Source organism: Bos grunniens, chromosome 3 (genome assembly GCF_055505025.1).
Source record: "Bos grunniens cultivar Pamir isolate PY7600 chromosome 3, Bosgru_T2T1.0, whole genome shotgun sequence".
Classification (NCBI taxonomy): domain Eukaryota; kingdom Metazoa; phylum Chordata; class Mammalia; order Artiodactyla; family Bovidae; genus Bos; species Bos grunniens.
In genome coordinates, this window is record NC_141167.1 from 28,903,060 (window position 1) to 28,929,969 (window position 26,910).

Consider the following 26,910-nt stretch of genomic DNA (forward strand, 5'->3'; position numbering starts at 1 on the left):
TGGCAGGAAGGGGCTCAATTGTCAGGTACCAAAAGAGCTCTCTGGACATAGGTGTTCAGTGCCCACGTCCACGGGTTAGTGGGAGAGCACTCCACTGTTCCCATGGAACACCGCCAGTCTCATCTCTGCCTGGCAAGAAGCCCTCTCGGGCAGGGTGGGTCAGTCTGAAAAGGACCCCTGGAACACAACCCTCTGCCCATCACAAGAACAGCACAGCCTCCCCCTTCACTCTGCTACTGGGCAGGGCCTCCAACCACAGCTTTCATCTCCCAACACCTTTAGGCACGGAGAAGCACGTTGGTCCTCTGAGTAGGCCTCTCAGAGCCCTTCTTACCTGAGTTGTACGAGGAGAAACTAACCCCCTCCCTGCCCACTTCTCCAAGAAAATGTGCTGTCTCACATCTCAACCCTTCGACAGCCTCAAAGTGGGTACCAGGGAAGAATCCCCAAACCGAGTTAAGTTTAGGTACCTGAAGTCCTGCTCCAGAAGGTAGAAGTAGACAGCAGTATTATCAGTACTTACTGTCCTGGGGCTCAGCCAAAACCAAGGGAGCAGAACCCCCACAGTGGCCTCCAGCTCCCCACAGTCCCACCTGTGCACAGGTTGCCCCACTGCAACCAGACATGCTGCAACCAGAGTGGGTGGGAGGAGAGAGTCAGTGCAAGCGGGATGAGAACTGGGTGGAGGGGGTGCTTCAAGAGAACTAAGTCCTCAGCCACCACACAAGAAGCCAGCTGACAGTGAGTACAGCTGATCCAGAAGCATCAGCCTAGGCTACCATCAAAAGTCCACAAACAATAAAGGCTGGAGTAAGTGTGGAGAGAAGGGAACCCTCCCACACTGACAGTGGGAATGTAAATTGGTACAGCCACTATGGAAAACAGCATGAAAGTTCTTTAAGAAACTAAAAATAGAGCTACCTTTTGACCCTGCAATCCCACTCCTGGACATATATTCAGAGAAAAACATGATCCAAAAAGATACACGCACCCCAGTGTTCATTGCAGCACTGTCACAACAGCTAAGACAAGTTGTTGATGTTGTTCAGTTGCTAAGCCACGTATGACTCTTCGACCCCATGGATTGCAGCACGCCAGTTTCCTCTGTCCTTCATGATCTCCTGGAGTTTGCTCAAACTCATGTCCACTGAATCGGTGATGCTATCTAACTATCTCAGCCTCTGCTGCCCTCTTCTCCTATTGCCCTCCATCTTTCCCAGCATCAGGGTCTTTTCCAGCGAATCAGCTCTTCACACCAGGTAGCCAAAGTATTGGAGCTTCAGCTTCAGCATGAGCCCTTCCAGTGCATATTCAGGGCTGATTTCCTTTGGGACTGACTGGTTTGACCTCCTTGCAGTCCAAGGGACTCTCAAGAGTCTTTTCCAGCACCACAGTTTGAAAGAATCAGTTCTTCAGCACTCACCCTTCTTTATAGTCCAGCTCTCACATCGTACAGAACCAACCTAAATGTCCATTGACAGAGGACTGAATAAAGAAGATGTGATACATATATACAATGGAACACTACTCCGTCATTAACGAGAATGAAATAACGCCATCTGCAGCAACATGGATGAACCTAGAGATTGTCATACTGAATGAAGTGAGTCAGACTGAGAAGGAGAAATAGCGTATGAAATCCTTTATATGTGGAATCTAAAAAGAAATGATACAAATGAACTTACTTACAAAACAGAAAGAAACTCACAGACTTGAAGAACAAATTTATGGTTGGTGGGGGAGGGGAGGGATACCATAAGCGATAGTTGGGGAGTTTCGGAATGGACATGTACACACTGCTATGTTTAAAATGGATAGACCAAGGACCTTCGTAGAGCACATGGAACTCTGCTCAATGATGCGTGGCAGCCTGGATGGGAGGGGCGTTCAGGGGAGAACGGATATTTTTGTATGTGTGGCTGAGTCCTTTCACCGTTCATCTGAAACTATCACAACATTGTTAATTGGCTACCCCCAATACAAAAGAAACACTAGGGAAAAAAAAAGAGTGAAGTTGGTGAGCCTCTAACTTGAGCCAAAGTCTCAGTGGAGTCTGAATTTAGTGGGAATATCATTACCAGTAAAAAAAAAAAAAAAAAAAGGAAAGAAATAGCAGCCTAAGTCTCACTTAAAGGCTAAATAGAGCATAGCAGTTAAGGCTTCACCTCTCACTGTTATGTAACCCTGAACAAATCACTCCCTCCTCTGGATTTGTTTCTTCATCTGCAAGTCCGGGAACAGCAGTAACTCTTTCACGGGGTTGTTGGGAGAATCAAAGGAATAATGCTTGTAATGTGCTCAGAGCATCACTGGACCATGGTAATAAGCACCATGTTTAGCTATTATTGTTTTTATTTTTGCAACCGAGACAAATGGAAGGAAATACTAGAAAATGAAAACTAAGTAAGTTGAAGTCAGGGCCCCTGTGGTGCAAGCTCAAGGAGCACTGTCCACATAGATGGGGGTGAGTGGTGCCCCCTGGAGGTGGCCATCCCCGCAGCTCTAGAGGAAGGCAGCTGCTTTTCAGCAATGCAACAAGGAAGGCAAGGGACTGACTCCCTGTGGAGTCTGAGAGTATTAGATGGTTTAAAAACTATGTTAGTATTATTTTGCTGAAAATAAAAATTCATTTTCAGGATGTTAATAAAACAAGCTCCCCAAAATAGTAATAAGAAAAGCAATGAAGGAAATAAAGGAAAATCTTGGAATTAGGATTATATAAAATTTTTAAATTTTTGTTTCAAAATCATCATTAAAAAAAATTCCCTAAACAGCAGGCTCATGAAAATATTAGCAACAAATACGAAGAAAATATTAACTTATTGAGCTAATTTATTGAGCACTTTAAAATATGTAAGGTTTTTAATTTTACAAATAAAATATTTAGACCCCAACATAGTTGCCACAACTTGCAAAAGAGGAGCTATGGACTATAAATCAATACACAGTATATATTCCACTACACCAACAATCAAATAAATGTAAATGAAACTATAACCAGATGTCACTTTCACCTTCCAATTTGGAAATTACTTCCAAAACAATGGTGAAGATAAAGAGAAGTAAGTTCTCTAAGACACTGCATGCAGCTGTGAAAATTCATGCACCTTCAAAAGAGCTATTTGGTAATATGTGGGTCAAATATTACTAGCCTTTGACCCAGTCGTTTTCAATTTGGGAATCTATCCTAAGAAAAAGGCGGCTATGACCGGCGCACTAAGCGCAGTCGGGAAGCTGAAGTTGAACGGTTCTATGAAGACCTACAAGACCTTTTAGAACTAACACCCAAAAAAGATGTCCTTTTCATTATAGGGGACTGGAATGCAAAAGTAGGAAGTCAAGAAACACCTGGAGTAACAAGCGAATTTGGCCTTGGAACATGGAATGAAGCAGGGCAAAGACTAATAGACTTTTGCCAAGAAAACGCACTGGTCATAACAAACACCCTCTTCCAACAACACAAGAGAAGACTCTACACATGGACATCACCAGATGGTCAACACCGAAATCAGATTGATTATATTCTTTGCAGCCAAAGATGGAGAAGCTCTATACAGTCAGCAAAAACAAGACCAGGAGCTGACTGTGGCTCAGACCATGAACTCCTTATTGCCAAATTCAGACTGAAATTGAAGAAAGTAGGGAAAACCACTAGACCATTCAGATCACAATCCCTTATGATTATACAGTGGAAGTGAGAAACAGATTTAAGGGACTAGATCTGATAGATAGAGTGCCTGATGAACTATGGAATGAGGTTTGTGACACTGTACAGGAGACAGGGATCAAGACCATCCCCATGGAAAAGAAATGCAAAAAAGCAAAATGGCTGTCTGGGGAGGCCTTACAAATAGCTGTGAAAGAAGAGAAGTAAAATGCAAAGGAGAAAAGGAAAGATATAAACATCTGAATGCAGAGTTCCAAAGAATAGCAAGAAGAGATAAGAAAGCCTTCTTCAGCGATCAATGCAAAGAAATAGAGGAAAACAACAGAATGGGAAAGACTAGAGATCTCTTCAAGAAAATCAGAGATACCAAAGGAACATTTCATGCAAAGATGGGCTCAATAAAGGACAGAAATGGTATAGACCTAACAGAAGCAGAAGATATTAAGAAGAGATGGCAAGAATACACAGAAGAACTGTACAAAAAAGATCTTCATGACCCAGATAATCACGATGGTGTGATCACTCACCTAGAGCCAGACATCCTGGAATGTGAAGTCAAGTGGGCCTTAGAAAGCATCACTACGAACAAAGCTAGTGGAGGTGATAGAATTCCAGTTGAGCTATTCTAAATCCTGAAAGATGATGCTGTGAAAGTGCTGCATTCAATATGCCAGCAAATTTGGAAAACTCAGCAGTGGCCACAGTACTGGAAAAGGTCTGTTTTCATTCCAATCCCAAAGAAAGGCAATGCCTAAGAATGCTCAAACTACCGCACAATTGCACTCATCTCACACGCTAGTAAAGTAATGCTCAAAATTCTCCAAGCCAGGCTTCAGCAATATGTGAACCGTGAACTTCCTGATGTTCAAGCTGGTTTTAGAAAAGGCAGAGGAATCAGAGATCAAATTGCCAACATCCACTGGATCATGGAAAAAGCAAGAGAGTTCCAGAAAAACATCTATTTCTGCTTTATTGACTATGCCAAAGCCTTTGACTGTGTGGATCACAATAAACTGTGGAAAATTCTGAAAGAGATGGGAATACCAGACCACCTGATCTGCCTCTTGAGAAATCTGTATGCAGGTCAGGAAGCATCAGTTAGAACTGGACATGGAACAACAGACTGGTTCCAAATAGGAAAAGGAGTACGTCAAGGCTGTATATTGTCACCCTGTTTATTTAACTTATATGCAGAGTACATCATGAGAAATGCTGGACTGGAAGAAACACAAGCTGGAATCAAGATTGCCGGGAGAAATATCAATAACCTGAGATATGCAGATGACACCACCCTTATGGCAGAAAGTGAAGACGAACTCAAAAGCCTCTTGATGAAGGTGAAAGTGGAGAGTGAAACAGTTGGCTTAAAGCTCAACATTCAGAAAACGAAGATCATGACATCCAGTCCCATCACTTCATGGGAAATAGATGGGAAAACAGTGGAAACAGTGTCAGACTTTATTTTTCTGGGCTCCAAAATCACTACAGATGGTGACTGCAGCCATGAAATTAAAAGACGCTTACTCCTTGGAAGGAAAGTTACGTCCAACCTAGATAGCATATTCAAAAGCAGAGACATTACTTTGCCAACAAAGATTCGTCTAGTCAAGGCTATGGTTTTTCCTGTGGTCATGTATGGATGTGAGAGTTGGACTGTGAAGAAAGCTGAGTGCAGAAGAATTTAAAAAGAATTTAAACTGTGGTGTTGGAGAAGACTCTTGAGAGTCCCTTGGACTGCAAGGAGATCCAACCAGTCCATTCTGAAGGAGATCAGCCCTGGGATTTCTTTGGAAGGAATGATGCTAAAGCTGAAACTCCAGTACTTTGGCCACCTCATGGGAAGAGTTGACTCATTGGAAAAGACTCTGATGCTGGGAGGGATTGGGGGCAGGAGAAGGGGACGACAGAGGATGAGATGTCTGGATGGCATCACTGACTGAATGGACGTGAGTCTGAGTGAACTCCGGGAGTTGGTGATGGACAGGGAGGCCTGGTGTGCTGCGATTCATGGGGTCGCAAAGAGTCGGACAGGACTGAGCGACTGATCTGATCTGATGGTGGTCCACTGGTAAAGAATCTACCTGCCAATGCAGGAGACACAGGAGACTGCGGTTCAATCCCTGGGTGGGGGAAGATCCCCTGATGTAGGCAACTGCAACCCACTCCAGTATTCTTGCTGGGAAATCCCAAGGACAGAGGAGCCTGGTAAGCTACAGTCCATGGGATCACAAAGAGTCAGATCCTACTGAGTGACTGAGCATGTATGCACACATCTTATAATTTCCAAATTTTCTACAATAAGTATATACTTCTGACATAAGTGAGAAAAATAAAAAATATTAAATTACCTTTAAAAGGTATCTTTAAAGCTATATCTGTATCTTTACCACTTCAGCCACTTCCCAAAGAAGGATGAGGAGTAAGATCAAGTAATTGGCTGGAAGTCAATGAGAGCTGGACTGTAAAAAAAATGTTGGAGTGCCAAAGAATTGATGCTGTAGAACTGTGGTGCTGGAGAAGACTCCTGAGAGTCCCTTGGACAGCAAGGAGATCAAACCAGTCAATCTTAAGGGAAATCAATCCTGAACGTTCATTCACTGGGAGGACTGATGCTGAAGCTGAAATTCCAGTATTTTGGTCATCTGATGCAAACAGCTGATTCATTGAAAAAATCCCTGATGCTGGGAAAGATTGAGGGCAGAAGCAGAAGGGAACGGTCATCAGAGGATGAGATGGCTAGATGGCATCAGCAATGCAATGGACATGAAATTGGGCAAACTTCAGGAGATGGTGAGAGACAGAAAGGCCTGGGGTGCTGCAGTACATGAGGTTGAAAAAAGTCGGACACAACTGGGCGACTGAGCAACAACAGGGGTGATTTCTATCTAAACATCTATGCAAGATGTCATCAGGGGGCCATGTGCATGATTCCAGCTTCAGAGGTGTACCTGCATGAACCACCTGCCCTCTCTGGACTGCTTCCTGGGGAATCAGCAGAACACACCCACTACAGATGGGCCATTCAAACACTACTTTTCCAGGAAGGCTGCCCTGATCTCTCTCTTGTCAGTGCTAGCCTGTGAGCTCTCTGAGAGCCAGCAGACCCTAGGATTCATGTCTGTATCCTCAGTAGGAGCCAGGCCCGGTAACCAACATGCTGGCCCCACCTCCAAGCTGTTACGTTCATCTGCCTGTCCTCTTGACTGGATGCTCCCAAAGCTGATGCTGAGCTTGGGTTATACCCACTTCTCCAGAGTCTAACAGAGAACCTAGCATATGATAGGGTTCTAGGAAATGTTTGCTGAACAAATGAATAAATTAAAGAAAGATACTCTAAACTAGCACTATCAAACCAAACTTTCTCTGGTAATGGAAATGTTCTATATTTGCTGCCCAATAGGTAGCCACTGGGCTTACCAGGTGGCCACAGTGGTAAAGAACCTGCCTGCCAATGCAGGAGACACAAGAGATGAGGGTTTGATTCCTGGGTGGGGAAGATCCCCTGGAGGAGGGCATGGTAACCCACCCTAGTATTCTTGCCTGGAGAAGTCCATGGACAGAGGAACCTGGTAGGCTACAGTCCAAAAGTCCGAAAAAGAGTCGGACACGACTGAGCGACTAAGCATGCAGCACACACACATGGTAGCCACTAGCCACATGGGTAGTGAAAGCCACTGAGCACTGAAATGTTGCCAGTAGTCTCTTTTATTTAATTGTAAATTAATTTAAATAGCCATAAATTCTTCCGTAAGAATGCTTACATACAGGATAATTATAAGATTACAGAGATGATCCATTTTAAAAAAGAGAGATGACTCAACGTCTTATAGCACTCAAAAGATGATCATGGCAAGATACTGAAAATGAGGAGGGGGAAGAGAAGGAAGGTCCCCAACCACCCCCAAGCCTGTACCTACCTGGCTGATATCACACAATGGGAACCTACTTGTCTCCATAGCTCCCTGGCCAACAGCTCTGCTGTATTCTGGGTACAAAGCAGCCAGAGTCATTGAGAGAATAAAAGACTGGGATGAGTGAGAAGGGAAGTGTGTGGGTCTGGGAGAGGAAAGACTCTGAAGGGGTTGCAAAAGGTAAACTCTGGCCTTTTTTATCACCAGAGATAAGGAGAGAGGGTATTCCCTCCAAGAAAAAAGCTTATGCAAGCAGGGACTAGCAACAGGTGCAGGAAAAGAGCTAGCAAAGTTGTCCCCAACCCCAGGACTGGGTAATCCGTGTGGCTCCACCACCAGTGTCCAGAGCAGAAGGCTGCTCTGCACACCCATGTTCCCGCCCATCCTCAGATTCTCACATTAGGCTTGCAAGGGAGCTAGCTAGCAAATATTTCCATCTTATAAGCTGGCAAACCACGGTTCTGTGAGATCATCCGAGGTCGCAGGTCTCAGACTGTCTGGAGCTGAGAAGTCCGCTGAGGACAGTGAGCCAGGTGATGAGTTGGTGAAGTCACACAGATGAGGACTGGAGACCTGGCCAGGCTGGGAGGGAACCTGCACACACTGTCGTCTGGCCCTGCTGACTTCGAGCTCAGTGCAGGTAAGGGCTCTGTGTGTTAGACCACGATGGTGTCCCAGGGCCCAATCAGTACCTGGGACATAGTAGCCATTCAATATACTGATGAACAGACAAAGCAACAACCAAACCCGGATTATAGCCATCTGTTTTCAGGATACTTTGTCACCTGTGTGGGTGCTCAGTCGTATCTGACTCCTTGTGAACCCATGGACTGTAGCCCGCCAAGGTCCTCTGTCCATGGGATTCTCCAAGCAAGAATACTGGAGTGGGTTGCCATGCCCTCCTCAAGGGGATCTTCCCGACCCAGGGATTGAACTCACATTTCCTCCGTTTCCTGCATTGGCAGGCAGATTCTTTGCCATCAAGCCACCTGGATAAAGCCAATACTTCATTCCTTGTGCTCCTGACAATTGGCCAGGCAGACATCACTGTCCAAGGCTCAGACATACAGAGCCACTCTGGGTTGCTGTCCTGAAAATCTGCTTGGGGAATTGCCCAGGAAGCCACATGTTGACTGCAGAAGGACAGATTAATTCCTCTGGGGACCTGCATTCATTCTCTTCTCTGGTCCACACTCCTCCTGCAAGTCGGAGAGGCAGTTATTACAGACCCTGCTCCACAGAGCTCACAGTCTCGTTGGGGAGGAAGCATCCATAAAAGTTGACTATTCAATGGGAAAAAACTGACAAAGGGCAGCAGAAGATGAAGGAGAGAAACAGTAATTCTGGCTGGAGGAGGCAGTTTCTCAACCGTGATGAATGGGGAAGATTGGAGCCAAGGCATTCGAGTTTAGAGGACCTGGGGGAAGGTCCAGAGAGGAGGCAAGGTGTGAGAAAGGGCAGGGTCTTGGAGTCAGGCCTGCAGCTACCACTCAACAGCTCTAGAATTTTGGGCAAGTCATTCAGCCTTAGTTTTTCTCATCTGTAAAATGGGGGTGATGATACTTCACAAGGAGTAAGTGGCTTCGCAGAATATCTGCTCAAGCAGGGCCCAAGAAATTGAAGCCTCCCCAGGGCTGAAGAGCCCCACCGGTGTGGGGATGTGAGAGGAGAAAAGGGGCACCATCTTAAGTGTAAGAGGTAGAAGCAAGGGAATTCAGCTGGATATTAGAGTTTGAAGGCAACTCCCAACCCAACTAACCAGGGACAGGGGGAGGGAGGTCTGTACCTCCTGACCCACCCCAGAAACACCCACTCCTGCCAGATACCAGAGCCACTGCAGCTTGAATGAATGTCCTGGACTGACCCCAGGGCCAGGACTTGTCAGATAACTGTGCTGATGCAGCCCACACCCACCTGAGCAAGGGAGGTGGACAGCTCCTAACCTTCCTCCAACCCAAGTGAAGTCAAGATGCCAGCCAGTCAGATCTGTGAACTCCAGCACTGAGATTAGGATCTCAGTCTATGAAACCCTGAAGTACTTGTTCTTTAATTTTTCCAAATAAATAGAAAGAACAAAATCAGGACTTCCTTGGCGGTTCAGTGGCTAGGTTAAGACTCCAAGCTCCCAACACAGGGGCCCTGGTTTCGATCCCTGGCCAGGGAACTAGATCCCGCAACTAAGACCCAGCACAGCCAAATAAGTAAATGAATAAAATATTTTTAAAAAAAGAAAGAAAGAAAGAACAAAACATCAAAATAAGGGGGTGGGGTACTGAGACATAGAGGAGAAACACCATCAAACCAAGTCAGGCTTGGGGACCTAGGCCCAGCTCTGCCACTCAGTAGGAGCAGTAATAACAGCTCACCTTTGTCACATACCTACTGTGACAAAGGCACATACGTGCCAGCCCCTGAGCTAGGTGCTCTACAGACTCATCACTTAATCCTCACCTTAATCCCCTCATCAACTCTATGAGATAGACTTTATCTCCATTTCACAAATGAAGAAAATGGGGGCTCAGAGTCCAGTGAACTTGCCCAAGGTCCAGCAAATGGTATAGTTGAGGTCTGAACTCAGTTCTGACTCCAAAAGCCATGTGACCACCTTTGCACAAGCCATATGACCTCTCTGAACCTTAGTCTTCCCATCTGTTCATAGGGGGATGGAATGAATAATAACGATTTGGGCAGAGCTCTACAGTTTACAAGCTCAAACTACTACAGTACCCAGAGAGGAGCCAGGAAGCCAACACAATCCCTGGGGTCCATCTAAGCCTGTCCTGGAGTGGGGATCAAGGTGTATACAGCCATCTCCACCCCAGCAGGGCAACTGAGTGCTGGCTCCTGGTTCTCATTTCCAAGGTTCTTCTTCATCTTAGAGAAATCTGAGTCAGATGTGTTGCAACCACCAATAACTGCTCTTTAAACCACAGGATGGGAGAAGGCAATGGCACCCCACTCCAGTACTCTTGCCTAGAAAATCCCATGGACGGAGGAGCCTGGTAGGCTCCAGTCCATGGGGTCGCTAGAGTCGGACACGACTAAGCGACTTCACTTTCACTTTTCACTTTCATGCACTGGAGAAGGAAATGGCAACCCACTCCAGTGTTCTTGCCTGGAGAATCCCAGGGACAGAGGAGCCTGGTCGGCTGCCGTCTATGGGGTCGCACAGAGTCGGACACGACTGAAGCGACTTAGCAGCAGCAGCAGCAAACCACAGGATGAGACACTCTTGAAAGCACCTGGGACTCTGCCTAGAAGGGAGGGCAGGTATGTGGCAGGGAGTGCCTACAATCCAGGCCAGTCACTGCAGGACAGCATTTGGCCCCTTACTCTTCTACCTGACACCACTCCGCCTGGCCACAGCCTAGAAGGGTCTGTGACTATGGAAGCCAACTCCTCCCAGAAAGGAGAGGAAAGGGAGGCCCAGACAGAGGAGAAGACTTGCCCAACGAATGTGACCCAGAAGAGCAGCGCGGACCTCACGGTGAAAAGCCCCAAGACGGTGTGGAAAGAAAACAGGGCTGTTTCTGCATGTGAGAACTCCTTGCACACCTACTGGAGTTTCGCATGTGCCGAGAGCTTACTATATGTTCAAACTTGTAGGAGAAACAAAAACATCAAACTTCTCCTTTCATGGTGACAAGCTCCTTGAGGGCAGAGACTGGACTGGACTCCATTCCCAAACTTCCCTGACATCCACTTTGATCCAGGCCCTGTGCTAGGCACAGGGGTGCAGGAATAATGAGACTCTGCCCTGCCCTCAAGGACACAGTAAGTAAATGGAAAATTGCCACAGGACGTGTCCTGTGCTACAGATGAAGGAAGGAGAGGGTTGTGGGTGCCAGAGGCCTAGCATCACCAGGCTGCGGGAGAACAGGAAGGCTTCCAGAAAGAGGTGGCATCTGAGCTGCGTCTTAAGATTAAGTAGGAGTCAGACCGGTGAAAAGGAAGGGAAGGAAGGCCCTTCCAGGAGATTTGGTTTATCAAACGTTTGCATAACAGCAATAACAATAAAATTCCAACATTAATTGAGCATCTGACCATGTGCCAGTCTCTGTATTTAAGCACATTTACATATACAAGTATTAACTCATTTCATTCACATAAAAATCTTTTGAGACCATTACAACTATTATTCCCATTTTACAGATAAGAATATTGAGACCCAAAGAGCTTAATAACTTGCCCAAGATCCCCAAGTTGGTACCTAGAACCAGAGTTCAAACCTAGTGGTCTGGTTCCACATTACAGCCCCAACCAGCACCCTCTATCCTTCTCAGATACGTATTTGTGAGACAAGGTGCTGGACATAAGGCTACAAAGATAGATATTTGAATATTAACTATTTTATATTCTAAAAATTATTTAAAGAGGCACACAAATGAATAAAAATAAGCTCACAGTGTGTAAGGACGGAAGGACACATAAAGAGAAAATTCCAAGTTCGAAGCTTCATAAGGAAAAGTCTGATGCTGCTGCTCTGCTACTGCTAAGTCACTTCAGTCGTGTCCGACTCTGTGCGACCCCATAGACGGTAGCCCACTAGGCTCCTCTGTCCCTGGGATTCTCCAGGCAAGAACACTGGAGTGGGTGGCCATTTCCTTCTCCCATGCATGAAAGTGAAAAGTGAAAGTGAAGTCGCTCAGTCGTGTCCGACTCTTAGCGACCCCATGGACTGCAGCCCACCAGGCTCCTCCGTCCATGGGATTTTCCAGGCAAGAGTACTGGAGTGGGTTGACATTGCCTTCTCCACTGCTGCTGCTGAAGGACAAGCAAATAAGACATTAGGAAGAGATGGTAAACTTCCTGGTGGTCTGGCGGTTAAGAATCCGCCTTCCAATGCAGGGGATGCAAGTTCAATCCATGGTCAGGGAACTGAGGTCCCACAAGCCTCAGAGCAACTAAGTGTGAGTATTACAGCTACTGAGCTCACAGACCACAACTAGAGAGTCTGTGCACCACAACAAAAGATTCCACTGATGCAATGAAGCAACAAAGACCCGATGCAGCCAAATGAATTAATTTAAAAATAAATAAATTCATTTCCTTTAAAAAAAAAAAAAAAGGAAGAGATGGAACTGGATTGGCCGGAAGGCTTTGAACACCAGACCAAGGTGCTCAGATTTTTCCCTCAGTCAACTAGCTGCTAATCTATAAGCCATGGAGAAGGCAATGGTACCCCACTCCAGTACTCTTACCTGGAAAATTCCATGGACTGAGGAGCCTGGTAGTCTGCAGTCTGTGGGGTCGCAAAGAGTCGGACATGACTGAGCGACTTTACTTACTTACTTAATCTACAAGCCAAGATATAATTTCAGGGAAGAGCGTGAAAGCATGTGCCAAAGACTATCTCTAGAACAAACCGATATCACTACAGATATGTGAGTGGTTGATAAAATACAAATCTCTTTAAAATAGCCCTTAAAACTAGTAACCTCCAGGTATCTTTTCCACCAGTAGATAAAAAATATAACAGCTATCATAGGGGATAGATTTTTGTCCCTATGTTTAGAAAACTTGGGATACCCTGCTGTCAGGGATGGGAAGTAACAAGAAGGCTTTAAGCAAGGAACTCTTTGGGGATTGAAGGTCTGGGAATTTTGCCCTCCACCCACACCTATACCTCCACCTCTCCAGGCTAGAAATCAACCATCTGAAGTCCCAAAGATGAGCTGAGCCCAGCCAAAAGCCCCAATGCAGAGACATTCTCACAAAGAGAGCTACGTAAGTACAAATGACTGTTTGATCAATCATTTGGCCTCAGCGTGGGATTTGGTTAGAATTAAAGCCATCTGGTTGGGAGGGGGAGGAGACAAGCAGGCGGGAAAATGACCCACCCCCTCCCCCCAAAAAGCATTGTTAAAATATAACGGGGGAAAAACAGTAAAGTCTCTGCTGTTATTTCAGCCTAAGCCACTTAATCCTTCAGCACATAAAGCAACTTATTTTATGACCTTTTCCCTTTAAAAAGTAAATCAGAAGACGCTGCCTTGAATTCAGATATCTCTGAAACACACTACTCATCCCTCCCAGTGAAATATCCTGTTTCATAAACCTTCTTCGAGATACTTGAAACTGCAGATCACTAAATGCCTAGCTTTAGGCATCTGACATTCCAGAGAATTAATATTTAAACTTATTATAGGAAAAAAGAATTGAGTTTGGTTGAAGCATGAAATATTTAATAGTGTCTCCAAATTAGAAACCCTATTTTGTTTCGCGTTGGAAATGCCAACGTTATTACCTGGGCTTTGCACTCAAATAAGATAAAATGCACGGGCGGTCTTGAGATTAAACACACAATTACAGCCGTTTTCTCCAGAGAGAAGGGGAGCGAGACAGGTTTGGGGAGTGGAAGCGATTGGGTTTCATTTTTACGATACACTTAAAATTATATTATCATTCTCTGCCTGGAGGGTTGGACTTGAGAGGGTTGAAGCTACTTAACCACTGAAAACTGTGTCAAGATCGGTGAATCCACAGAGCCCTATTCACAGGCTGGTGAAGCCGTCTATGTCTTGGAACGGGCCCGCTGCTGGGCAAAACCCCGGGGAACTTTCTCTACTCACTAGGACAAAAGTATTAAGTGGTTTGGGATAAAAATTAAGCTTCAATTGACACAGTGGATCCTGGCAGCCTCTGCCGGCACGTGTAATTTATTTACAGGGTTGGAAAGTCGGCAAAATACATCATCAACTCTTATACAAACTTCTATTAGGTATTAAATACCCAAGCCTCAGAGAAGTAATTCATATAGTCCAACAACGTTCCAAAATAAACCCAATCTCCAACCCTCCGGAGAGCTTAAAACAGCAAATGGGATCTGTGTTTTTAAAGCCGAGTTTATAATACTCCCTGGTTTCTTGCTAAAGCTTTGCCATCAAACCTGTTACTTAAAAACAAAAGCAACAACATCTAAGAGAGTAATCCGGTTGCTAAAAAAGACATAAATAGGAAGAGGCTGAGCCACAGGCAACCAGGCCATCCTTGACACGTCTTCTGGCTCTCGCTTTCACACGCGGGGTCAACATCTAAAGGCAAAGGACCTTTGGGCAAGCCGAAAGCCTCCTACAATTTCCACTTCAGAAAAAATATGACCCCTTGAGAACGTCCACGTTCACATACGTTCTCACAAACACATACACACCCCCGTGCAAGGCCACAGACCCAAGCCAGCAGTGGGACCTCCTCCTTCCAGAGAGGAGCATTTGACTCATTCATCATTTGACACAAAAGACCCATTTCCCACAAACTCTAGTTCACTCTGATCCCTGGCTTGCTCTCCCCCACAAGCCTTTCTTCATCCCACCAGGCGTTTAATAAGAAATAATTAGTTAATAGATCTCCAGCCATCATGCCCAGTGAAGCATGCATTCTACACACCAAGTGTAGTGGGATCATGAGGAATTCTCTTCAAACAGAAGTCTTCGCAACCAGCAGAAGGGGGATCACAGCCAGGGCCTGGGCAACAGAGCTCCCACGCACAGTATGACAGGCTCAAATGGGGACTTGAACCTGCAGTAACCAGTGGGGTGTGTGTATGCTGCTTCTGAGAGGGGTCTGCCTCCTGGGCCTCCAGTCTCAGGCTCCTTGCCTGAGGACCCCCATGTCACAACTGGGAACCACTGTCCTTTCCCCATTTCTGCAACCGAGAGTAGTGGGGAGAGCCCCAGTGGAGGCAGAGTCTCCCCTTAAAGTCACACCTCAGCCTGTGAGCTGAGACTGCAGTCTGCCCAAGGGACTGGTTGTCTGTACCTGCCTGTGGCCTTCCACTGCTGTCCCCCAGGGTTCGGAGACACACGCTAGAGCCACCACGACTCTTAGCTGCTGCATGGGTTTTAAAAGCTGTAGCTGAGAGCTCTGTGCTCTAGAGTAGCAGTCCCCTACCTTTTTGGTGCCAGGGACCTGTCTCGTGGAAGACGATTTTTCCACGGACCAGGAGAAACGCAGGGTGGTCTGGCGATGATTCAAGCGCATCACATTTATTGTGCACATTATTTCTATTATTACATCAGCTCCACCTCAGATCATCAGGTGTTAGATCCCAGAGGCTGAGGATCCCTGCTTCAGAAGGAGAGCACCGGCTTCGCTGTCAGACAGAGCTGGGTTCAAATCCCAGGCTCTGCTATCTACTTTCTGTACAGTGAGTCACTGCAAATTAAATATGGAGCTCACTGTTTAGACAAATTGCTCAACTTTTCCAAGCCTCATTTCCCTGATCTGTAAATTCAGAATAATGCCTCCTTTTCTCATAGGGTTATTGGGCTTTATTAAATGCAATGACAGCTATGAACTGCTTGACCTGGCACAGAGTAGGTGCTCAGTAAAGGTTAGTTGACATCTCTTCTTCTTCTGGTTCCTTCTGTGGTCAGCTTCAGGAGTCAAGAGTTCCAAGAAGAGGTCAAGTTGAGAACCAGACCTTTTTCTGTACTCTATATCCTTCCGAACTGCCCCAGCTGAGTTCACAAGGAATCCTTGAGCAACGGAGCAGGAAGGGACTACAGGTCATCCCAACCAAGTGCTTCCCATTTTACAGATGGGGAAACCGAGGCTTAGAGCCAAGGGCTGGGCCCACATGCATTGAGTCTGTACAATGGTGTGTGTGTTTGCTCCAGACAGGGCTAACCATAACCACCAAAAAAATTCAGGCCATACAGGAAATGCATTATTCAGTGAATGGACTGAAGGCTCCTCTCAGTGCATCTGACTCAAATGCTGACTTTAAAAACACAGCTCGTAATGCTAACACAATCCGCCTCGACCCACCGGAAACCTTCTGAAGGAATAACCCTTTAGAGTTAAGGGGACGACGGAGAAAAGAAGAAAACAGATGCTTCAAGTGACTTTAAACTAAAAGACCACTGGGTCAGGGTTGTATTTTTTCCACCCCATCCCATCCCAGGCCTCTGTTTTCTTTCAGTTTCTTATAAGGCTTTGGACACCAAAGCAGCCACAAAACTTCCCCCCTATTCCACTCTTTCTGCTTCCCTTAACTCAGTAACTCAGCTATCAGTCCCGGACTTTGCTTCTAATGCTGAAAGCATTTTTTTTTTTTCATTGTAAACTATTAAGTCGGGCAGCGGCTGTTGATAAACAAGAAGTCCGTTTTTAAACTGCTAGAATCATTAGCACAGGGAAGGCGAGCAGCACAAATATTTCAGGAGTTTGCTCTTTTTTCCTGGCCCTAGTATCACAGCTGGGCTTTCTGCATGTTGCAGTTGAATTTTTCAAAGCCCAGGGCAGAATTTGTTTCATTTCTTCTCCCCCTTGAACTGAATGTCTTTGTTTCTTTAAACACAAAAAATAAACTACCCCCTACCAGAAGAAACAACACAAGTCTCCAGGTCCAAATTAACTGCAACTAAAATCTGTATTAGGAAAAAAAATTAGCAAACCACACAGTCTAATTTAACTTTGAATATAATCATAGATATAAGGTGAAGTTGTTGAAGTACAACCATATCAGCTTCAAAACAGAGAATTCTTTTCTAGGAAAATTGAGAGAAAGAAGGGAAATTATCTTCCCTATGCAAAAGTCCCAGTTAGTGACTGGTCCATTTACAAATAAAGTTGGTATTTATTTGTTTGGTTTTTTTTTTTTCCTATTCCTATCCAAAAAAGGATGGAAAACCCCATTCCAAACTTTAGTTTCTCCCCTTTTCTAGGATGTTTGCCAAACTCCACAAAATAAAACCGAAGAAAATGATGATAATTATGCAACATTCAGAACAAAGAACATAAGAATATATTTTTTTAAATGATTCATTGTGCACTTATGCCTGTAATGGGATTTTAACGCACTGTAAAAATAAGCGTGCTGGCTCACTTAGCTTCTCACGCAACTGTAACGCAGGGAGATGAAGAACTTAAAGATGGGGTGAGTTTTGGTTTTTTTCTGAAGGAGGAGATGTGTGAAGGAAAACCATGGTGTATAAAGAAACATGTTTTTTAATCAGAGGTGGAGCAACACAGCCTATGGATATAATTCCGCAGCTAAGACAGTCCCGAGACCTCAGCCCAGCCTAGCACTACAGGTAAACAAGTCCGCAATAAGGAAGCCTAGGTAAGTTACGATCTCACGTGCTGGTTCCCTTTCCATTTTGCACGCCGGGTCTTAGCAGCTTCTACAGAGCTTGGGAGGCAAAAAGGGAAGAGAAATTCTAGCCACCCAAGATTCTTTGGGAATCTTTGGGAATTGTATTTCCGCTACATGTCTATAAAAGATTTGTCGGATACATAATTCTTATGACTGTAGACGCAACATGCTCCTACCTTATTTGTGTACCCACACACATACATGTTTCTCTTTGTCTCACTGAGCCTGACATTTGGCCAGCAGGTTTTTCTCCCCCTTATTTGAAACCTCAAGCACTGAAGAAATTTGGATCTGATTATTTCCGGATCACAGGACCAGCACTTTAAAATGGATGAAATGCAAGCAAATTGCCCACTAGAGCCGGAGGGGGTAAATGCTTTCAAAATAACTCATACCTTTCTATTATGGATGTGCTGGCCTCTCCAAAATCTCCCCAGAACATCACAGTGGCTTCTGATTCAAATGAAGAAACTCTACAAGGTAATGCCAACCAAAACCGTCATGTCTTACTCTCCACCTCCAGTCCCTAATGCGCCTGCTCACAACCTACAACTGCAGTCCTTCTTTGTTTTCATTTTTAAAGAAAAAATACATATACTTTTTCTTTAAGTTACAAGATTGACTGCTTTGGGAATTTTTAGCCACAGTATGATCGCTGTTAACAACGGCAGGGTCCACATTTGTCATGATCATCAGCCTCCTTTTTATTTGCTAGGATGTGTCCAGTCTCATCACACAGTGAAAAGGGTCCATTGAGTTGCTGAGAATTATCTGGTTTGGTCTGAGAGCAGCAATTCTGGTCAGACAGAATCATTTGGTAAACTAAGAAGTTTTCTAACGATGGCACAGATACTCGTTACCAAATTCCGAAGATTCGAGACAGAAGAAATACCAACAGCAAAAATAGTTTAAATTCTCTGGGAACGCTTGGGAAGCCGTCATGAACGCCAGCTCTCAGCCACCAACACACACACATATAAGGCACTAGTTGTGAAATGGGAAGCCTTAGAAACTGCCACTTACTGTCTGTAGCCTTAAGCACATCCTTGAAGCTGAATGTCTTCATCAATAAAATGGGAACCACAGTAGTAAGAGCCAGAATCTGCCTGCAGATACAAACTGCAAAGAGCTTTTACATCTGTCCCCTCAGAACAGCCCACGAGGTAGGCAGGGCTCAGCTGGCATGAAGGCTGATGAAAGAACGTGTGCAGGACACAAGCTGAAAACTGTAAAGCCTTGTGCACAGAGAGCAAGCTTCACCGAGTCAGCGCCACAGAGCTGACCGCCTCCATAAAGTCCAGATGTTTACCTTCTTTCCTTGTCAGAACTTCCACAAGCAGAGTGTTGGGTGTTTAATAAAAAGAAAGAAAAAGCGCAGCATCTGGTAATTTGGCCTTTTCAGCTGTTTGGAATCTGGATAAACGGGACTCTGCCATAAACAGATCATGATTCTTATTGTAAATGATGACAATGTTAGTCCATGACGTTGCACCATCCCCAGTGCCTCCTGACTCCAGATCTGGAAATGCAGAGGACCCTGACATTTAAGGATAAGCTGCTGGGTTCGAGAGCTCACGCTCCGCCTCAGTTTAGGGTCTGTCCGAGAAACAAGAAGGCAGAGCATCTGAAACCTGATTCCAAACCAAGCAATACTGTCGTCTCTCCGGTCACCGGGGAAGCACTGGCCACAAAAGACCTGAAGCTTGGCTCCTCTCAGCTTCTCTGGCTAGGACACCAGTTAAAAGTCGTGAAAGTCAACAATTTAAAAAAAATCAAACCTTTCTCCCTCCTCGCCCTACCCTCTTTGTCTCAAATAGAGCTGACTATAACAGTGCCCTACACGAATTAATAAACGCGAACCCTTCTTCCTTTTTAGTTTATATTCTTACAACTGTTTCATTTTCCCTTGGGAAGGAAGCATTATTACCTCTCGTGCAAATGAAAAACCAGCGGTTGAGAACGTTAAACACATCACAAGAGCCGTCTCCAAAATAACCAGGCACTGAGGTGGCCCTTTGACACCTTATATCACTAATACTCTCCTCAGTTTTTCTGTCTCACGGTAGATTTACAAATGAGGAAACTAAGGCTCAGAGAAGGAAATAACTTCCCCCAGTCCCACGGATCCTAGGTGGCAGGGTCTTAAAATTTCCAGCACGGTCAATAAATATTTTTCAGTTGGTATTCTTGTCTTCTGTTTCCAGTAAGCCTGAGACTTGGAGCTAGACACCAAATATTCAAAGGGTTATGAGGTCTAGGGAGTATCTGGGTGGGAACAGGGGCAGCAAGAAGGTTTCTTTTATGGCCTGTTTGAGCAGGCTGCGCAGCTCTGATTTTCTCTCAGGCCACTATATAGCTTGACTACAGGGGAAAAAATTGCCTAGAAAGACAGAAGCCGAGTCAGAAGCCTCTTCAAGCCTAGGTCCATAAGCTATGGGCTGGCCAGAGACCCCCACCCAGCAGGCCTCAGTTTCCTCATCTTAAATGGGTATGACAAATCTGACCCCCACCAGCCTCACTGGAAGCTGTGAAGAAAACAGAAGCCTCTTACAAAAAGCTTAATCAGTACAACCATCTTAAGGTACAAAGAAAGAGGTGCTTCCTCCCATTCTTTTACCCTCCTCTGCCCTTTCCAAACACAAAAAAGATCTCGTATTTTAGACACTGGGGGCATGTGGATAAAAATAATTGGGGTTTAGGAGAATGGACGTCAGAAGATTGTACATAACTAATGCATACACATGAAAGGTCTCTAACCACAGCTTTGGATGTCAGAAAGTTGCACACAACGAAAGCATCCACATGAAAGGTCTCTAACCAGGGCTTGGAACAAAGGCTATGTTTGGGAGAGCAATTTATTAGGTCTGCAGAGAACTGAGATCTTCAGTTGACAGCTATTTTTTTTTAAACACAAAATGTTGCAAGAGGGTATCTATTTAAGGGAGGATTGTCTACAGGAGGGGGGCAAGTGAGGGAGCTCTGGGCTGCAAATATTACTCATGTCTTGCTGCACAGCCTTCCTCTCTTCCTAGTAAAAGGGAATCTCATGTGCGTATTCCAACAGTAATACGCTAAAGCATTTTCCTCTATATCCTTTACAAATGACCTCTATCTCTTGGAGAAGAGACTGAATTTAAAACAACAGCCAAGAAATAGTGCTCTCCTACAAAGTCAGGTATTTTCATTAAAAAGCAAAAAGTATTTATGTTTATTTCACTTTACCAGTCTTTGAATTAGAGAGTTTTTTTTTTTTTACCCTAAAGGCACTCTCATCCCTAAAAGTAAGCCACCCTACCATTTCTAAGTTGCCAATTGATGCTAAAGTGATGATGCCTATAAAGCCATTAAACAAACTTTTTTTCTTCCTTAAGAATTAGCTGGAAATAGAACCAAGAGGTCCCAAACAATGAAATAATAAAAAACCAAAGCTTTGCTTTTTCCCAGGGGAAAAAAGTAGATGAGGGGAAAGATACAGTGCCTCAACAATTTCCCCAATTTCTGGTTAATTATCTGTCAGTGTGAAACTTATAAATAATGGCTCAATAATAATTAACTGTGATGAGAAGAACATGCTCATGAGAATCCAGCCTCATCACTGACTTTGACCCATTAATTATACTGGAGCCTGCACCTTATACCCACCAGCCTCACTGGGTAGAGGACAGGTATTACAGACTAACTTTTGACCAAAGACTATGCTTTTGAAGCATCAAGTACATAACAGCCATTGTTAAAGTCAGGACTTCACTCAGGCTAGACTACAGATTCATAAAATTTTCCATCAGGAATCCAGAAATCATCTGGTATAATTAATTCCTTACTTGACAGATCGGGAAACTGAGGTCCCAAAAAGGGGAGAGGGGGCTGGCTGAAGGCTTCTGGTTTTTGTTACTGAGGAAGACTGGAATACTTCAAAGTATGCCGTTAGCAGGTTCAGAGACAGACATACTCGAGTTGCTACTCATCCTAATTTATAATAAGGTTTTGACAAATTTCACACAACTTTTATCAGAAACATACAGAAGCAAAATTATGTAATCTGAGCTTTCTAAACACACATCTCCCCCACAAATAGGCTTACTGAGTTTAAATTAGGTGCTTCCTAAACAGTCACCGTTTCAGAATGACAAGCGAGTCCCAAACAACTTGAGAGAAAACTGATGAACTTTGGAGAAAGTTCTACCAAGTGCTTGGGAAGATTCCTACAAAGGCCTGCCGTGGAATCAGACTACCCAAATCTCTCCACGCCCGTGGCCAGGCACGTCGGCGGGGCCATACTTACCCTTCCCGGCGGCAGTGGCGGAGGCCTTGGACGGACCGTAGTCTCGGGGACTCCGGGGCCGGAGGAGGTCGTGGGCGCGCGGTGGCGCGGGAGGCCGGGGCAGCAAGTCACGCGGACCCCCCTCCCCGCAGCCCCCGCCGCTCACGGTGACCCTGAAGGCCATGTGCGGGCCGAGGCCAGCGGGCCCCCGGCCGGGACCTGGAGCGCCGGGGGCCTCCTTCGGCCTCTTGTCTGAGTGCGCCTCGGCCACTTCGCAGTGCATGGCGCCGGGGCGGGGCGCACCGCTGGGGGTCTCGCCGGGCTTCTGCGGAGGGGAGAAAGCACAGGCGCGTCAGAATGAGCGGAGCGATCCCCTTCTGGTCCAGGGGGCGATGTTTGAGCAGGTCACCATCCCTCCGTTTATTCCTCCTTAGCGCCACCACACTCACCCTAACGTGACAAACCTACCTGATCCACGGAAAAGTCCCCTCCAGGGCGCAGGAACATCTAGCATGTCCTTCCCCGACTCGCGGAAGGCCCAGCTACCCAATCTGCCCCCATCCAGTCCTCTTTGGACGAAGGGGAAACTGAGGCCTGGAGAAGGGAGAGCGCCTGTGCGCGTCACCCAGTGGGACACGGAGCTGACGGCAGAGATTCCCGGAGCAGGGTACTGGCAAAGCCGCGGAGACTACTCGGAATGGGTCACGGGCTGCACACCTCGCCTCGTGGGCGCTCTGGGATCCGGCTGAGCGCAGGGACAGCCGACTACGCACCCGCAGGCCCGTGGGCAGACCCTCTGAGATACCACCACCACACAAGCTGCGAAAAGGGAGTCGGCGGATGTGTGCTCACTCCCGCAACGTGAACCCATACACGCACCGAGACGCACACTCCCACGCGCAGCGGAGAAAACCAACCGATCGCGCGTGCAAACCTGCAAAAAGTCGACAGCCCGTGCACTCCCGCTCCCACGCACACCAAACACACCCCGCAAATGCACACTCGGGGACAAGACGTGCCATACATTCTACTTTCACTCACCAGCTCAGACTCTCAGAAACACTAGTAGCTGCAGTCTCACGGTCACCACGCGCGAGCGCTGGGTGCCCCTCCACAGAGCCTTGGGCCTTCCATCATCCCTCCTGGAAAACGGACCCGGGGCCCCAAACTCTCCCTTCCCCTCGTGCTCCCCGCGCGATCCCCAAACTCCCCAATTCACCATCCTGGGACACCAGCCTTGGCCGTCGGCCGGGCGCCCTCCCCCTTCCCGGGCCGCGGGCCGCACCCCCTCTCACCTCGCCCCCACTCACCTCGCGGCGGCTGCTGCAGCTCGCTCGCGGGGCGCACGGCTCGGCGCGCCTCCACTGGCGCGGCAGCCCCAGCGGCCGCAGCTTCCAGCGGGGCGGCATCCCGGAGGCGGGGGCGGGGCCTCAGCCTGCCTGACAGCCTCTCCAGCCACTAACTCGCTGCGGCCGCCCCGCCGAGGCCAATCGCGGAGCGAGGGCGGGGCCTCCGCGGCTGCGGGCCAGGGCCAGCCGCGCGCGAGGCACGCCGGAGGGTTTGACAGGCGGCGGCCGGTGGCGCTGGGTGCTGCTCGGGCCCCGCTCCGCCCGCTGCCTATCAGGGATAGCCCGCCGGGCGGCGCCCCGGGCTGCAAAGCCTGGGCTCTGTAGTCGGGGCTGGGCCGGCCAGTGGGGCGAGAGGCACTCCGTATCAGGAGAGCCGAATCAACCTGTCTCTTCGCCTCTCCGAGGCTGAGACAAGACCCTTCGTCCCTCTTCCAGCGTCAGTTTTCTCCTGGTCAAATGGGACCCGCCAAGCCTGCTAACGTGGAGGCAGTGCAAGTAAAAGTGCTTTCAAAGTTTCCTTGCAGAATACAACCTGCTCCCACAGATTTCTCAGCGGGTCAGCAGCGAAGTTGGGACCCCAATCCAGGACTTTCAGACTACTTTTCTTAAGTTTCTGTTTCTGTGGTGTTTTTCACCTAAAAGAAACCAGACTAGAGTGTCTCCTTCCAAAGTCTAAAAATAGATATCCGGATCCCAACTAGAAAATACCCCCAAGTGAATCTGTGAATCTGTCTGGGAGCAGGGTCCCTGAACCTCGATTTTTAGCGAGCCCCCAGGAGATCCTGGGCTGGAGAATTCCACAGACAGAAGAGCCTGGTGGGCTACCGTCCATGTAGTCCATTAGGACCTGGGACCTGGTTCCCCTGAAGGCCTGCTTCCCTCACAGACAGCAGTGTCGCAGCAAGTCCTGCCCAGAGTGTAGAAAGTAGAGGAAGAACAAGACCTCTGGGCAACTGGAAGCAGTGGCTCAGTTCCCATCTCCGAACCTCAGTTTCCCCCTGGGTAAAGTGGGGTTAATTCCCCGTGTCAGGTCTATCTAAGTTCACCGGAGGCTCTAGCCAGGCCTCTGAGATGGTGTCTATATTTCATGTCTGCTTGCCTCACTCCTCATTGTTTGTTGGTGATCTGGACCCACTTCAAGAACCCTGCCTGGCTCTTCACTCTTTGAAGAAAGGTGTCTGTCTAGTCTCTTTGGCCTTGGTCTCAAATTTAAAAATGTTTATCGAGCCCCTTCCGACTACACACCCAGATCAGGTCTCACAACATAGGATTCTACACAGGGTAAGAGACCTCAAACAGCATCCCTGAATTCTTAGAAAACCAGAACATTAGAATTACCGAATTCTAAAATCTGATTTCCTGTCATTGATTAAATATAGCATCTTACAATTAGCAATAATGGCAAGAAGGACCTTGGAAATTTTGTTAGGCCCACCTCCACATTCAGAGGAGAGATGTGACTGGCCCATAGCAGTATGGTGGGGTGTGGCAGAACTGGCTCTGGAACCCAGGCTTCCTGACTCCCATTCCAGCACTCTTTCTCCTGTGCCAGCCATGAGGTCTCTCGTAGACACAGTACGTCAGCCAGCCCCGCCCATCGCGCACAGTCCAAGGGCCATGGGCTGCATAGGGCACCCCAAAGGTTTTGCCTCTATCCAGGGATTTGGAGTTGGGGGTTTCTGCTACTTTTATGGCAAGAGAGAAAGGGGTAGAAAGGAGTCAGAGTAGCTCACCAAGCCCTCCAACACACCACCAGATGCTCCTTCCCCATTCCCTCACTCTTCTGAAGTGCCAGGGCCAGCTTTGGCACCCACAGGCCATGTGGCTTTTAGTAAATCAGAATCTCATTCTGGACCTCAGTTTCTCCCTCGAAAAGCTGGAGGGTTGGAAAAAGATTCCCGGCCTTTCCCGTTCTGCCCTTTGGTGAGGCCAGGAACCAGGAACTGAGTCCTTTGCTTCTCTCCTTACCACAGACACACACACAGAACACTGCACACTTAGTCGGAACTCAGAAAATATTTGCTGAAGTCACTTAACCAACTGGCACTGCAGGCAAAGACTTCAGATTTCCAAGATGCAGCAACAATTCATTTAGTGATTCTTTGCTGAGCACCTACTGCTGATCCAGTTTCCATGCCTGAGCTGGGGACATAGAGATCCTGCCTGTCCCTCAGTGAATTCACAGCTCCACCCCACCAGGACAGATGTGAAGTCTGGCAAAGTAATGAGAAGGTTAATCTACTCAATAGAACAGACCACTTAAATGTAGTATGTGGCAGGACCTCTTTGGGGATATACTGAATCCAGGGGGTATATGCTTGGTTTTTCTTTCCTAGAAGGAAATACAAGAAAGTGTTAACAGGGGTTACGGGAATGGAGGACTGGGGGGTGGGGTGGGCTGGGCTGGGGTGGGGTGTGGTGGGAAGCCTGTACTTTACATTTTACACTTCTCTGAACTGTTCATTTTTTCTAACAATATATATTCTCCTCTCTCCCTTTCAACAGGGGTTATTTAAGAGTAGTAGGATTACAGATTTTAATGTTTTTCTTTATACTTTTAGTTTGAAAATAATATTTGTTAATATTTTAATTGTCAAGAGCAAAACAAATAAAATTCACTTCTCCCTTTTGCAGGCCAGGCAACAATGTGTGCTTTTTTACAGGGCCAATGTTCCTGCTCAACACACAGACTGTCTACTAGGTAATTCCTTCTGTATCCATCTGCCAAAACAAACATTATTTTTTCTTCTCTGATTTTGTTCCCTCCTCCTCTCCCACACTCCCATATCTGATCTGCCATGATTACACCTAACAGCCCACCTCCTCTCCATCCTTCTTCCTCACTGATACATCTCTTACCAACTCTTCTTCCTGCCTCTAGCCTTATCTTCTTCCCAGTCATTCATTTTCCACATACTGGTCTCCCTGTAAATCTCTAAAATATACATCTGACCATGTCACTTCCCTGTTTAAGCCTCATTAACAGCTCCCAGTGGCCATCTAAACAAAGTCAAACCATTTTCTCACAGCACCTCTTAACTCTCTCCCGTATTTCAAACACCTTAGAATATTTTGCATCTCCTAGAACACAGGACGTACGTCATGCCTTCACAGCTTTGTATATGGTGCTTCCTATGCTAACACTTTCCTTTTGGCCCACCTTCATACTCCTTCCCGTGAGTCATTTAATACTCAGGTCAAGTGTCACTTTTCTGCAGAAGACTTCCTTGAATCCTCTAGCTAAAATTATTTTCTTCTTGCACATTCTCATAGCAATCTCTGCTTCATTCTATCTTAGAACTTGTTATGCTGCTTTATAATAACCCATCAGTCTCTCCCTCTAGACTGAGAGCTTTGTAAACCTCTTCGGCCTTTGTAACTCCAGAACCTAAAACAGATTCAGGCAAAGTCAGCATGTTGATTGAATTATTAAAGAATGACGACTACTTCCTTTACTTACCTTCATTTCTAGCTAAGTGCTTCTTCACCCTACTGTGACCTCCCCCCTCAGCATGTTTATCCAAGGGGTATAAGCATATACTCAGCAAAAATAGAGAGTTCTATGTCTAGGGTCTCCTGTGTCCTGGAGACAGGAGGAAGGATAAGGAATAGAGGTGATTGCT

The 26,910-nt window shown here is 46.5% G+C and overlaps 1 protein-coding gene across 3 annotated transcripts in view; it reads right to left on the reverse strand.

Annotated features, from left to right (window-relative positions):
- Nucleotides 1-23,347, reverse strand: part of GLIS1 (GLIS family zinc finger 1) — a 259,845-nt gene extending 236,498 nt beyond the window's left edge. For 2 of the 3 annotated variants that reach the window (XM_086389196.1, XM_086389191.1), the window contains exons 1-2: nt 23,249-23,319; nt 21,960-22,263 (exon numbers count right to left, since the gene is read on the reverse strand). In XM_086389196.1, coding sequence (XP_086245322.1) covers nt 21,960-22,221 — 262 coding nt within the window. In that variant the 5' untranslated portion in view covers nt 22,222-22,263; nt 23,249-23,319. Of the gene's footprint in view, nt 1-21,959; nt 22,264-23,248 lie in introns of all 3 variants that reach the window. The other variant, XM_086389186.1, reaches the window with a different exon arrangement.
- Between the last annotated feature and the right edge of the window lie 3,563 nt (nt 23,348-26,910).